We start from the raw sequence: 14,146 nt of genomic DNA, 5'->3' as shown, positions 1-14,146 counted from the left end.
AGAGAGAGAGAGAGACAGATTGATTCTCCTATTTCTTTTTTATACATGCCAGCTAAGAACCATATTTAAGCTGTCTAGCCAACTTTACTCTTTCTGAAAACTCATCTGCTTATTACTATTTGCTATCCATGTGTTTGCTTCACCCTCATGCTTTCTGCTGTGCATTATCTTGAAAAACAATTTTGTTTAGATTTTGTTCTTTCCCCATTTGCTTCTGGTAATTTACCAGATCTCCACACACTTTAGAAAACAAAATGCTTCAAAGTCAGAAGTTATACAATTTATCCTTGTTTTCCAGTCATAGTTCTTCAGGTGTGCTCATACAATATTGATCTTTTTTGATAATTTCATCTGTGTCATTTGCTTTGGCATGTGATTAAAGGTCTGGGAAATGCATGGACTAAACTGAAATAGTTATTTACTAGTGGGCTTTATAACACAGATTTTATAGACACATTTATCTGCTCTGCAACTTTGTATTTCAAAAGGATCCTACTTCACTTGAATGGGTGCCAATTGCTTCGTACATTCATAACCTGACTTGCTCATCACAGTACCCAAGATATACTCACATGCACTTAAAGAGACACATGAGCACAATAATTTAAACATTGTTTTCTTTCAGATTTGAGCACTAAAGTGTATACTTAATGAGTATACAGCTAGGTTTTTATTTTCTCACTGGCAGAGGTGTTACAGAAATAAACTCAGGAAAGGTTAAGAGCAATGAAAACACTTGTTTAAAATTCCTTCATGTTTATTATAAATGAGGCATTGTCACTCCTGCCAAGGAGTGCAAATCATTCCACTGTTTCAAGCATGCATTTTCACATTCACACTCACTTTTTTGTACAATATATACATTCAGAAAAATGAGAAACCAGTAGTTTCTCTTAAATCTTTCATCTGATTGTCACCTTTAAGTCTCAATAATTTCCACAATTTATACTCGGTAATGTAGGAAAAAATTTTGTAAGTGAAGAGCTCTCAGCTGTGCTACGATCTCCAAAAGACAGTAAGTGATTCAATGATCCTAATATTGTCAGTATCAAAATACATTTCTACTGTGGTGCATTATTTATGCAGAAAACGGGCTCAGAAATTCATCTTAAGTGCCAATGCTTTAGTTTTGTACAAAAGGAAATAACAATTGACCAGAGCATAACAGGGCACAATCATGGTGGAATCCAACTGTGAAACAACATACAACTTCCACGATATACACTGGGAAAGCCTGCATTCCAAAGCAGTTACCCTTATCAAATATACATGCATCACAATAATATATGAGAGAATTTTTCAATATGAAACCCTGCTATTGAATTAAATGGAGTACTACAAACTACATAAATTTCACAAAACACTTTACAATTATAGTTTTCAGGAACAACATTTTGCAGTGGTACAAATTACATTGTAACAGCAGATCAATGTATTAAATTTCTCAGTATTCAGTTCTGCAACCAGTTATATAACTGAAAAAACACAAAAAATCTTCTTTTTAATAATTTCTATCTTAATATAAGAAGTAACCATTTTTGACAGTGATGTGTTGTAATGTAACACAGTTGTATCTCTTAACAGCCGAATATATGAGAGACCATACAATTTACAAGTGTTACACGGCATCACAAGCAGTTTTAAGAAGAAATTATCTTGTCTCCTTTCACAAGAGTTGTACCCGCTATACTCTGGAAATACCTTTTTACCAGAACTATGTTAATAACAACCTCAGAAATCCACCTTTGTAGAACATGCCTTTTGTCAGCTGAACAGGCATTTTAATACTGACACAGCAACTTACTTTGTTCACATCCTTAAAAGTTCTCCTCATAGTACTCACTGAGTACAAGAAATACCAAATATTGGGAATTAGATAATTTTTGCCATCTGTAGCCCAAAGGTATAAAGGAATTAGAAATGTTAACAGTTTTACCACAGAGGTACTATAACCATATGTTAGCATGAACATTGAGTCTGCAAAGCAAAGTACATTGACTCTCAAGCAGATGTTTGTATTTTGTATTTTTAAGGAACAGGTTACAAGCAAATCTGATATAACGAACACACTTGTGATGAAGCCACAATACAACACAGAGAAATGCCAAACTGATAATACTATTTCTAAGGGTAATTGCTCTGCAATATTACTGCTCTGCTTCTGTCGACAGGAAACATTCTGACAATTTGTGCCCTTAAGTTTCCCATGCAGGTTCGTGGACGCACAAAATTTTTGTTTTTCCCCCCCTCTTATTTAATTTTTTATGAAGTATGAGTAAAAACCTTCCAAACAAATTGTTACAACACTACTGCTAAAGCCAAATATTGAGAGCTCCAAACGATTATGCAAATGGCACAGTTTTTCAAATCGGTAACACAAAACTTCAAACAAACAAGTAAAGTATATTTAAACAGGATTTTTGGACACTGCTTCATGTTGTAGTGTGGCTTATCTCAAAGTGCACTCTCAGTATGGTTTCTGGTTGGCTACAGCAGTGTTTGTAAATACAAACCAGTAAAGAGCCCTCAAATTTAACAATAGATTTGTGGAACAGCAAGAAAATAAATAGTTTAAATCTGCAACCAACCTCCTCCTTTTGCACACACTTGCCCTGAATGTGTAAGTACAATATACAAATATAAAAATGGCACATAAATAATATTTTTTTACATATACATATTTATATATATATTTATAGGTATTTAAATAAATTTCTTTTTACAATAAAGCTGCCATGTGCAGTACAACATTTCCATAAAACCATTAACAAGCTCATTGTCTTTGCAATATTAGAAAGGAGGAGCACTGAACACTTTTGCACGGAATGCAGATTGAAAATTACATTCGACAGACTCTACTACAAATTGCCAATAAAGGCTTCAGTGCGTATTTATGGCAGTCAGTTCAGTTTAGGCACAGCCACCAGACAAGTTTCCATTTAAAGCTAAATCATACAGAAGTAAAGGCAAAACTGAAATACAATGAAATGAAGTCAATGGTTTTAGGACTACAGTGAAACATAACAATAAAAAGGAGAAAAATGGGGTGCACATTTGCTTCAAAATTTTGATTATAATATTTGGCACATAATATCCTTCCTCGTGGCAACAAGCACAGCAGTGATTTTAACGAATTCCACACGGAATTAAATAATAAAAAAATAAAAAATCACCGCTAGTACTATTGGTATTTTTAAAAAAGCTTGAAAGAGATACTGCTTCACACATAAAATATTACCTCTTTAAGCAGTTTTAGGCACTCTTGCCTATTCATTTTTTTAAGAACCTGAACACAGTCTAAGTACTGTTGCTAGTAACTTCATGTACTGAAATACTGATGCCAGCAGAGTTTCAATATTGACTGTGTTGCTTATAAGCATCACTTCAGGGACAAAGTGGCACTAATAAAATGTGTACAAATTAACACAGGCACAAAGAGCAATTTAGTTTTATGTCATCCATTTAATACAATTTTTTTCAAAAATTTCAAAATTACTTTCTCTCTCCACTGCCATGTAACTCCTACCTTTCTATCACATGAAGGCAAAATGGTGAAGGCATATCTTGTTGGACCAGAAGAACTAGCAACTATTTTCACAGCATTGAAGGAAGTTTAATATTTTAACAACACTGAAGGCACTGTTTTCTCACCAAATAACCATCACAAACAATACAATTCTGATAATTGATAACAAAAGTGCTTTTTTTCTTTTTTATCCTAACATTGCCAACTCTTCTTATTGCACGTATTTATACTTTTTTTTTTTACAAAAAAAGGCAATATCAGTTTCCATTTTCTCTGGACAGTTACACTGAAAGCTCATCGAATCAGTGAAAGGCCGCTGAATATTTAAATTAATATCTTTGGACAGCTCACATTTACCTACTGGCTGCTACATGTGGCCACCTACCTACCTATCTGAATTGCACTTGCTTCCTCTCAACTGTTACCCAGACTTTGAACGGTATAGTGCCACAAGTGGCAAAGGCGGTGAGGAATTCATATGTTTACTATCTTTAATTTTGTTTTACTGCATGATGAGGAGCAGTGTTTCAGACTAGATGTAAAATGCTCTGTGCTGCAGGCTTGATGAATAAATGAAAACTCATGTAAAAAAAAAAAAAAAAAATTGCAAATGATAACAGCGCTATCACGATAGGCAGCTTTAGGAGTCTATTTCAGTAGTCTTCCAGTGGTGTTCAGCTACTGTCTCCAGACAAATTCTTTGGACAAACCACAACAGAATACGACACCACTGAAGTGTTTCTTCCAGTCTCCATTCATTTAGCAACAAAAATGCTTTGTCTTACAAATTACGGAAGTATGTAAACTTAAATTACAGCTCGATTCAGAATTCTGAATTGTTCTTGTGCTCAATTTAACTCCTATTCGAGATTCATACATTCGTGTGTGACATTTGAATATATAGCTCTGTAAGATCTTTACATTCATACGTGACATATGAATATACAGATTAAAGTACTCTCTAAGTCTGCGGCACAGAGAAATCTCCCGAGAGAAAGCTTACGAGCTGGCAAAACTTCGCAACATGATTGACTCGTATGGAATGGAAGCAAGTGAACTGAATGATAAAAATTATAACTTTGAATCAGCACAAAAACTGAAACCTGAATTGAAGTCAATACAGAATTACACGAAAGTCTCAGAAGATAAAATGTTCGATACAGACGAAACAAACTAAAAGTGGAAAAGTGGGAAAAACAAGCTGAACATTGTTCAACAGATTTTGGAAAGCAAGTTTATGAATATGAAAGCACTTTGGATAAAATACAGGACGATTTACGGACAGCAGAAGAAAGAATAAAAAGACCTACTTGAACAAAATGTGGAGTAAAAGAGATTTCGTAGAAGAAGAAAATTAAAGGGAAAAAAGGCACAAGCCTGCAGAACAGACCACAAAATGTCAATTATTGCAGCTTAACCAGATAGTGCTGAAAACCACAGACAAACTGCTTAATTATTCACATAAGCTGGAAAGAACAATCTCGATACACTGTACATTATGTATAACATGTGGTATTTCCATTTATATTATTTATATTTTTATATATATATATTTATATGTATATGCGTAACTTTAATCCGTTCCATACTTTACAAACGTAATATACAAAATAGCTCTGGTAAACACTGAGCAGAAATTCAGAGGCCTACGACGCCCCTCTGAGGTCCCCCTCAGTCAGCTCTCGCGTAGACGCCACCTTCCCGCACTACTATCACGAGGCACCTTGCAGAAGAAAAAGAAGCTAGCTCTCCCTTCCCTGGCACGAGCAGAGCCGGCAGTGTGCACCGAACCGTCTGCCCTGCAGCAGACGTCCGAGACACTCGACGTCCGCCACGACGAGTCGAGGAAGGCACTACAGTGCTTACAGTAGCAAAGTCACCCCTGAAGAATACTCACTATTTATGTAATTCTGCTTCACTTTCACTGTCTTTCTTCTGTCCAGTCTCCGTTAATGTTCAGGAGTGTGTAGGGGAAGGGAAGGTTTAAAACAAAAATTATCGACCACCGAGCCGATCCCTGAGTTTTCGATCACAACCCTCGTTCTGCGATTTCAGCAGTCGAAAAAAAAACAAAGCAGTCGTATCACACTTATCCGTCTACACGAGAGTAGGTGCTCCGGCAACCCCCGGCAAGACGCACAGTCGCCCGAACAGTTTGTGTCGAGAGACGGTCCGACACCCTCGAGGACTCCGGACCCTGTCGATCTCGCGGCGTACGACGGCAGTGTGCGCCGAGCGACTTTCCACTGCACAGGTGAAGCTTCGACACTTTACGGTAGTCGCACGTGCTGCGACGCGCACTCGCTCGGATGTTCGACAGTGGGGAAGTGTGTCGTTCCACTGGCAGCTGTCATCACCTGTGACAGAAGATAATGTGTGATCAGTGCTATGAAAAATATTAATTCGAGTAACAGGAATGAAAAAATTCTGTCTTATTTTATTTATGAAAGTCGAATAGGAGGAACAATGACATTGAGAAGTCAGAAGGGATGTATTCCTTTCTGGAATGTACAGTTTGTTTATGGGTGTGGATATTAAGCCGAGTGCCAAACCAGATCTTCACGCCAATTACTTTGAGGTAAACACATTATGTGTTTCACTATCAGAGATCACCTCATCCACTAAATGAAAGCTCCAACATCAGAACTGTATTTCATCAAGCCTTTGTAGCTGTGCGACTAGTGAGTGGTTACGATTAAAGTGCCACTACTCACAGAAGTGCAGTGTGGGGTGTAATTATCGTATAGCAACAAAATTTTGTAGATATTCTAATGCACTAATACAGAACGGGTTTATGCGAGGAGGGGAATATCCAATTTAAGATCAACATCAGTCGCAGGACCGACCGACTAAAGTCGGTACGACGAAAGAAGAGCCCCGACAGTTCACGTACGCGAAGTGCGGCTGCTTCCCACAACCCGTCACTCTGCACAATTGTGTGTTTCTGGCAATGCCTCAGTGTCTACTGCGTATTTCAGTACCACCTGCAGCCTCGGGCACTTCGCTGTCAGCTGTCGGAGCTCTCCTTTGCCGTACGAAGCACGGCTCGCCGGGCACCTTTGCGACTCACCTGCAGGGCGCGAGCAGCACCTCGAGCCAGCAGGGACAGGCCGTCACCTCCTGGCGGGAGTACTTGGGGCCCCAGCCCTTGGCGAAGCTGATGCGCACCGAGTTGGGGTCGACGGGCCCTTCGGCGCAGCGGTCCGGCACCGCTCTGCTGCGGTCGAAGATGTCGAGGCAGTAGCCGGGCGGCACCCTGTACACGAGTGGCGCCCGCGAGTCCGGGTCGTCCAGGGTCGGCGAGTTGACGAAGATGGGCGCCTTGCTGCGGTTGTGCGCCCACACCGTGTCTCCCTCCAGGCTCAGGGTCACACCTGAGGAAGAGCGCCCGAGTGTCACACAGATTTTCCACGTACTACTGAAATATGTGGCACGTGTCGTGCATAATGTCGAGAAAAATTATAACGCATTACTCGAGGGGCACATGTGGATCATCAGTGTAAAAGCTCAGGGTCACACCTGAGGAAGAGCGCCCGAGTGTCACAAAGATTTTCCACGTACTACTGAAATATGTGGCACGTGTCGTGCATAATGTCAAGAAAAATTATAACGCATTACTCGAGGGGGCACATGTGGATCGTCAGTGTAAAATTTTTTACTGAACTGTGCAAAAAGCTGCTTCGGTTCTGATGGTCTGTACTACTACATAAAAACAAATCACCATCTAACATTGTTACCAAAAGTCTCAAAAATTAATGTCAAATTTTTTCTCAATACGCTAATGAACATTCAGACAGACATAGGGTTCATATTTTTTAAACGACAATGTACAAGTCTCGTGTTAAAAGCAACTGTGAGAAAGGAAAAGTTGTGCTGTGCTGTGAATCTCTTTCTCACAGTCAGTTTCTGTTGTGACAGGAGGACATGTAAATCATTAGACAAATTTTCTCCTCCATATATATTATATTTCCTTAAATATATTTTCAAACAAAAAATGTGTACACAACAATTTGCTGTTTTGTTTTATTCCTCACCAGTGGTTTTACAGAAAAGAGGAAAGTTGTAGTTTATAGTTTATTACTAGAATACTACTACAGAATCTGGATTGTCTGAAACTTTGTAATTTGACCCCTTCACATATAGAACCAAGTGAAGTGCTATCATTGAGGCTACTATCCACACAGATCCAGCAGCTGGAGATCTCTCATACCCTGTATACCAATGATCCCCAGTCGATTTACCGATTGATTGTAAGCAACTTCAGCTCCCAATCAAGCTTTCGTTTGGAGTAACAATAAACAAGGCTCAAGGTGAGAGAGAGAGTGAGAAGATGAGGGTGAGGTTGGAAGGGGGGAGGGAGGGGAAGAAAATGGACAGTGAGATGGAAGAGGAGAAGATACGATAGAGGGGGGAGGAGGTGACGCACAAAGAGATGGGGAGAGGAGATGATGGGAAGAGAGGAAGGAGGCGGACATGGGCAGAGAGAAGATGGGGGGAGGGTGGTATTCCCATACGTATTTGGCAACTGCAAAGCATTGCCGGGTTTCCTTGTCATTGTAAAAAGATATACAGAGGAGTCGAAAAAAATGTATCCACTGTTTAAAAGTCCATAACTTGCAAACTAATTGACGGAGTTGTCTCATTTTTGGTGAAAGTGTAGCTTACAGTCCAACTTAAAGATATCACTGTAGGTGTTCGAAATGGTCACCATTAACATCCACACACAAACGATGCCGCCGAACTGCAGCACGAACTACAGACTGCAATGTGTTCAGTTGGATATTTGCACATGAATGTACAACGGATTCTCGAAGTTCATCCAATGTGCGTGGCTTTTGTCGATAAACGATGTCCTTTAGTGTTCCCCACAGGTAGAAGTCCAGATGACTTAGGTCTGGGGAACGTGGTGGATACTCCACAACACCTGTACGGTCTATCCATCTTCCTGGCAGATTTTCGTCGAGATACACCCTAACACGATTTTGGAAGTGGGCTGGGGCACGATCTTGTTGAAAGTAAACTCTTCCTTCTCCATACAAGTCTCGGATGGCAGGTAAAATGGATGTCTGAAGCTTTTGAAGGTACACCTCACCGGTAAGTGTGCCATCAAAGAAGAATGGGCCAATCGAGCCCCAGTACGACAACCCACACCACACATTTATTCCTGGCAAATTCACGGCTTTGTCTACATGGACGTTCGGATTTTCGGCGGCCCAGTAGATGCAATTGTGGCGGTTTACTGTACCATTGAGTTTGAACTGTGCCTCATCAGACCAAACAAATATCTCTGCAAACTCTTCATTGTTATACACCATGTTAGTAAACTACTCGCAGTACTCTATTGTATGATCTGGATCGTCCTCATTCATTGCATGTAAGAATTGTGGGATGTAGCACTTTCACATTGCTGTCTTCAAAATTCACCGAACACTTGAGCGACTTACTCCAGTTTCATGGACGCACTGTCTCACAGACTTCTGTGGTGAGCGAGTGAATTGTAACACACAATGGGAGCTAGCTGGACTTGTTACTGTTACGGGTCGTCCAGATCGTTGTTTGTGTACATCTTTAACACAGCCTTCGGCTTCAAATTTGTCTCAAATGCGACGAATCGTGGCTCTGTTTGATACCCATTTCGCCATTGCCGTTGAACCTCATTAATGTTTTCGTACTTAAAATACCACTTCAAAACTGACTTCCTTTCATCGAATATAAGCCTTTCGCCAGCCATGTTTACTCGAGTAACTAGGTGCAACTAAGAACAAAACACTGACTATCTGGCGACTGTTATCTGACAAAACAAAACAATACAACGCGTTTGTTGTGATTGCCGGAACTACAAACTATTACACAACAAAGATGAGACAACTCCGTCAATTAGTTTTCCTGTTATGGACTTTTAAACAGTGGATACATTTTTTTGGACGCCTCTGTAGTTATGTGGAAACTGTGGAGTCAGTAGCAGTAGCTATTATGCAGTTTTACAGTATTCAGAGATAGTGCCCAACTGTAAAAATAACACCCTATGTTATCATCCCATTTCATATCCCAACAAAGTGTTACACCCAGGTATTTGTATGAGTTGGCGGATTCCAACTGTGACTCATCGATAGTATAGTCATAGGACACTTGTGTCTAATCACAGCTACGGTGAAAAATCGCGTTAATGTTGGTGCAGTGTGGAGGGAAACAAGTTGTGAATTCAGAAAATGTGATTTTGAACTGTGAGGAATCGCAATAACCAAAAAGTAGTATTAAATGATATTGGAAAGTCACAGTTCAGCCCATCCTTATTTCGCCTTGGTCACGTGTCCTGTGCTGTGATACACTGATGAGGTCACGTTTCCTGTGCTGCGATTCACTGACAAGGTCACGTGTGCTGTGCTGCGATTTGCTGTAAAGGGCACGTGACCTGTGCTGCGATTCGCTGGCAATGTCACATGTCCTGTGCTGCGATTTACTGACAAGGTCACGTGTTGTGATTCGCTGACATGGTCACGTGTCCTGTGCTGCGATTTGCTGACAAGGTCACGTGTTGCGATTTGCTGACAAGGTCACGTGTCCTGTGCTGCGATTTGCTCACAAGGTCACGTGTTGCGATTCACTGACGAGGTCACGTGTTGCGTTTCGCTGACGAGGTCACGTGTCCTGTGCTGCGATTTGCTGACAAGGTCACATGTTGCGATTCGCTGACAAGGTCACGTGTCGTGATTTGCTGACAAGGTCACGTGTCCTGTGCAGTGATTGGCTGACAAGCAAACCGAACAGCTACCATGTTTGTTTCAGTGTCTGCGAAACTAGTGTGCCAAATTTGGTGGTTTTCGTTACTATACTTGCCTAAGACGAACCCCACTCGAGATCTCTCCACAATGCGCCATTTTTGGTACAGTTCGTTGTGCTAATGTGACGTCGGCCACGTGTACTTACCGAGCCCTATCTTGGGGCGGGTGCGCCGGACGGCGTCGTGGGCGGCAGAGGGCGCGAGCGCCTCTATGCAGAGCCCGTCGCCCGCATGCGGCGCCGAGAAGACGCTGACGGTGGCCGCCTCCACGGGGAACAGCCGCCCCACGCGCGTCGCCAGCTCCCAGTAGGCGAGCTTGCACCACACGCGTCCGCCGCCGAACCCGTCACCTGCACACCACACACATGCCTCGCTGTCAAAAGAGCTACTCTACTGAGTCCCTCTGTCACTTATGTCCATCATTTTGTGCCTTCACACTGTACTTCGAGTGAATTTACTACGCCTCAACCAGTTGCATTCTAAATTGACATCTTCAGGTGATACTGAAAATTCAGTAACATATTTTCGCATCTCTTCCAAAGTGGCAGAAATTTGTCTTGTCACACAATCGGGTGTACTGCTAGTGCTCCCCATCTTCCCAGAACACCTGATTCTATAAGATGACAACAAATCGACTGGAAAGTAAGATACTATATGACAAAGTGACAAGAAATCGGACATTTCCAAGAAATTTTCTGGAAAACTTCTGCCACTTTGTGAGAATCTATACTGTCAGAAGGTTAACCCAGTTCATGGCACCCAACCCCAACTTCACAGTGCCTATCTAGCGGCTTGCAGGGGACAACATAATTATTTAACGAAATTAAAAATTTATAAAATACTGATGTAATCTACTCATTAAGGACTATTATCTTATGTTAAATATTTAACACTGAAAGACAAGCACGAGTCTTAAGACAGTGTAACTCGCGGCGCACATATTATCAAGACTATATTCATCCACTATTTGACAATGAGAGAACACAGTGACTTCCAGTAAACTTGACATATAATTTCTAAGCTTTTTTAAACTTTTTCCCGTATACACGCCTAACACCATAACCCACTTCTAAAATAATCAGATGTCTGAAGGTGTTTTACACATGGGAGTTAGATTCTGCAAGCAAACAGGGTGGGCAGTTTACCAGTTAGTTACACATATTGTTGGCGAATTTTCGATGTCACCTGAAGATGTCCATATAGCTCGAAGCCGGTTGTTATGCAATAAACACACTTGAAACTGTTGCGACCGTGTTTTAGTAACGTTTATTCACATCCTTTATGCATCAGTACATCGAACGCCATACATCATTAGTTTGATTTGCTTCAAGTCTCACAACCTTTCAAATAATACGTAAGAGGAACGATGGTAACACAAAATTAAACTAATTGTTTATATACTTTCAAAGAAGTGAAAGATATTGTTTGTGATATGAACAAATAGCTTATCAGCTGTACATTAATAAATGTATAAAATAGGTATAACACGAAATAAATATTGTATGTAACAGAATGAAATTTTCACTCTGCAGCGGAGTGTGTGCCGATATAAAACTTTCTAGCAGATTAAAACCGTGTGCTGGAAGGGGACTGGAACTCGGGACCTTTGCCTTTCGTGAGCACGTACTCCCCGACTGAGGTAACCAAACACGGTTTGTGCACTTGCCCGCGACAGGCGGAAGTTCCGAGTTCGAGTCTCGGTCTAGCACAGTTTTAGTCTGCGTGAAAGTTTCGTTGTACGTAGCATTTTGCAAGTTTAATTTTAACGCTGTTATTGCTGTCGTTTGCAAAAGCCATCCTGATGTCTCCATGCAAAGATAATGTACAAAAATGCGCAAGCTACTCGACAATATAGTTGGTGTAAAAGTTATTGAATTATTGGATGTTACGAGGGGTCGTATCAGCAGTGGTTCTACGGAAATCAGGCCAACGCTTATCTTAAGTGTTTCGAATTCATGACGCAGTTCCAGTGTTCTGTTATGAGGGCGTGAATGGGATGGAGGAGATGGATGTAGGAAAACTGAGTTTATATGTCTGTGTATTTGAACCAGGTGTTCGGGAAACCACGGACAGAACCGCAAGTTGCTTTCGGTTCTTCCGCACGTGACTCAGTCGCACGAAGAGCGCCACCTTGGAGGGACGCCAAACGGGTCGTGCTGGGGCAGATAAACGTCCAGCACACAACAGCGACGACTATAACTACTGAATTTTCCTTAGCTGCTCTCCCGCTGTCAAAGATACTTAAGACTTGCATTACCACGATTTTAGCAGCATAAAATTAAAATTTAAAACAGTCTTGATCGCATTTTTTTTTTTATTGATTGAGTGACCGGTTTCGACTCTTTCATAGTCATCTTCAGACTCTGCTGACGATTAATCTTGTATTCTTTGTATAGTATTACATTTATTTTCCGGCTCGTCTTTTTCTCTCAGGATGACAATATTTCCGGCTAGTCCTTTTCTCTCAGGATGACAATATTTCCGGCTAGTCCTTTTCTCTCAGGATGACAATATTTCCGGCTAGTCCTTTTCTCTCAGGATGACAATATTGTCATCCTGAGAGAAAAAGACTAGCCGAAAAATAATTATAATACTATACAAGGAATACAAGATTAATCGTCAACAGAGTCTGAAGATGACTCTGTGAAAGAGTCAAAATCGGTCACTCACTCAAAAAAAAAAAAAAAAAAAAAAAAAAAAAAAAAAAAAAAAAAAAAGAAAAGGCGATCAAGACTGTCAAATTTTAAGATCGCTGACTGTTTTCAAAAATTTTAGTAGCAGAATGCTGAAGATTTGATGGGTAGATCACATAACTAATGAGGAAGTATTGAATAGGATTGGGGAGAAGCTTGTGGCACAACTTGACTAGAGGAAGGGATCGGTTGGTAGGACATGTTCTGAGGCATCAAGGGATCACCAGTTTAGTATTGGAGGCCAGCGTGGAGGGTAAAAACTGTAGAGGGAGACCAAGAGATGAATACACTAAGCAGATTCAGAAGGATGTAGGTTGCAGTAGGTACTGGGAGATGAAGAAGCTTGCACAAGATAGAGTAGCATGGAGAGCTGCATCAAACCAGTCTCAGGACTGAAGACCACAACAACAACCACAATCCTCGGTTCTCGCACATGTTGAAATAAATTGCGGAACAGTTGGAGGAATGGGGAAAGAAAGTGGGAGGGTATTTATGGGGGGGGGGGGGGGGGAATGCCACAACCTACCAAAAAATTACTTTCACTTGTCTCACATTCTGCCCTTACGCACAAATCCATCTGTCAGGAGACAGGCAGAGCATGTAATGGAAATTTGTAACCCAGTGCATCAAGAACTTAATGTCTTGTGGTGTTAACCATTCATGCTGTCATTACCAGCAGTCAGTAAGCATCTAACAGATAACCATTTCATGTGGGTACAAGGATGCGATCTTACCAGACGTCAATGCATGGTCGCTAACCGGGTTCGAACTGGAGCATGCACATGTTGTTAGACACCGCACAAGTAGGGATGGGCTAGTTCTGCATATTTGTGGCTGCGGTGCCTCTTACAGTTAATCCACCATACCGTTACGGGCTCTCCTCTTAGAGGAACCATAATGGACATTCACCACGATCGAAGAACTAGATCTGGAGATGCAAGAGTGTTCGAGCTTGTTATTGCCAGCCGGCCGTTGTGGCCGAAGTGTTCTAGGCGCTTCAGTCCGGAACCGCGCTGCTGCTACGGTCGAAGGTTCGAATCCTGCCTCGGACATGGATGTCCTTAGGTTAGTTAGGTTTAAGTAGTTCTAAGTTCTAGGGGACTGATGACCTTAGATGTTAAGTCCCATAGTGCTCAGAGCCATTTG

General features: G+C 41.2%; 1 protein-coding gene across 1 annotated transcript in view; it reads right to left on the bottom strand.

Annotated features, from left to right (window-relative positions):
- Nucleotides 1-742: 742 nt before the first annotated feature.
- Nucleotides 743-14,146, bottom strand: part of LOC126214966 (mothers against decapentaplegic homolog 6) — a 267,734-nt gene continuing 254,330 nt past the window's right edge. Inside the window, exons 4-6 of the mRNA XM_049941600.1 lie at nucleotides 10,454-10,657; nucleotides 6,597-6,900; nucleotides 743-5,883 (exon numbers count right to left, since the gene is read on the bottom strand). Of these exons, the coding sequence (XP_049797557.1) occupies nucleotides 5,880-5,883; nucleotides 6,597-6,900; nucleotides 10,454-10,657 (512 nt within the window). The 3' untranslated portion in view covers nucleotides 743-5,879. The remainder of the gene's footprint in view (nucleotides 5,884-6,596; nucleotides 6,901-10,453; nucleotides 10,658-14,146) is intronic.

The sequence above is a fragment of the Schistocerca nitens genome, chromosome 12 (genome assembly GCF_023898315.1).
Source record: "Schistocerca nitens isolate TAMUIC-IGC-003100 chromosome 12, iqSchNite1.1, whole genome shotgun sequence".
NCBI lineage: Eukaryota > Metazoa > Arthropoda > Insecta > Orthoptera > Acrididae > Schistocerca > Schistocerca nitens.
Note: the sequence above shows the minus strand (reverse complement) of the source record. Positions and strands in the feature narration are given on the sequence as shown.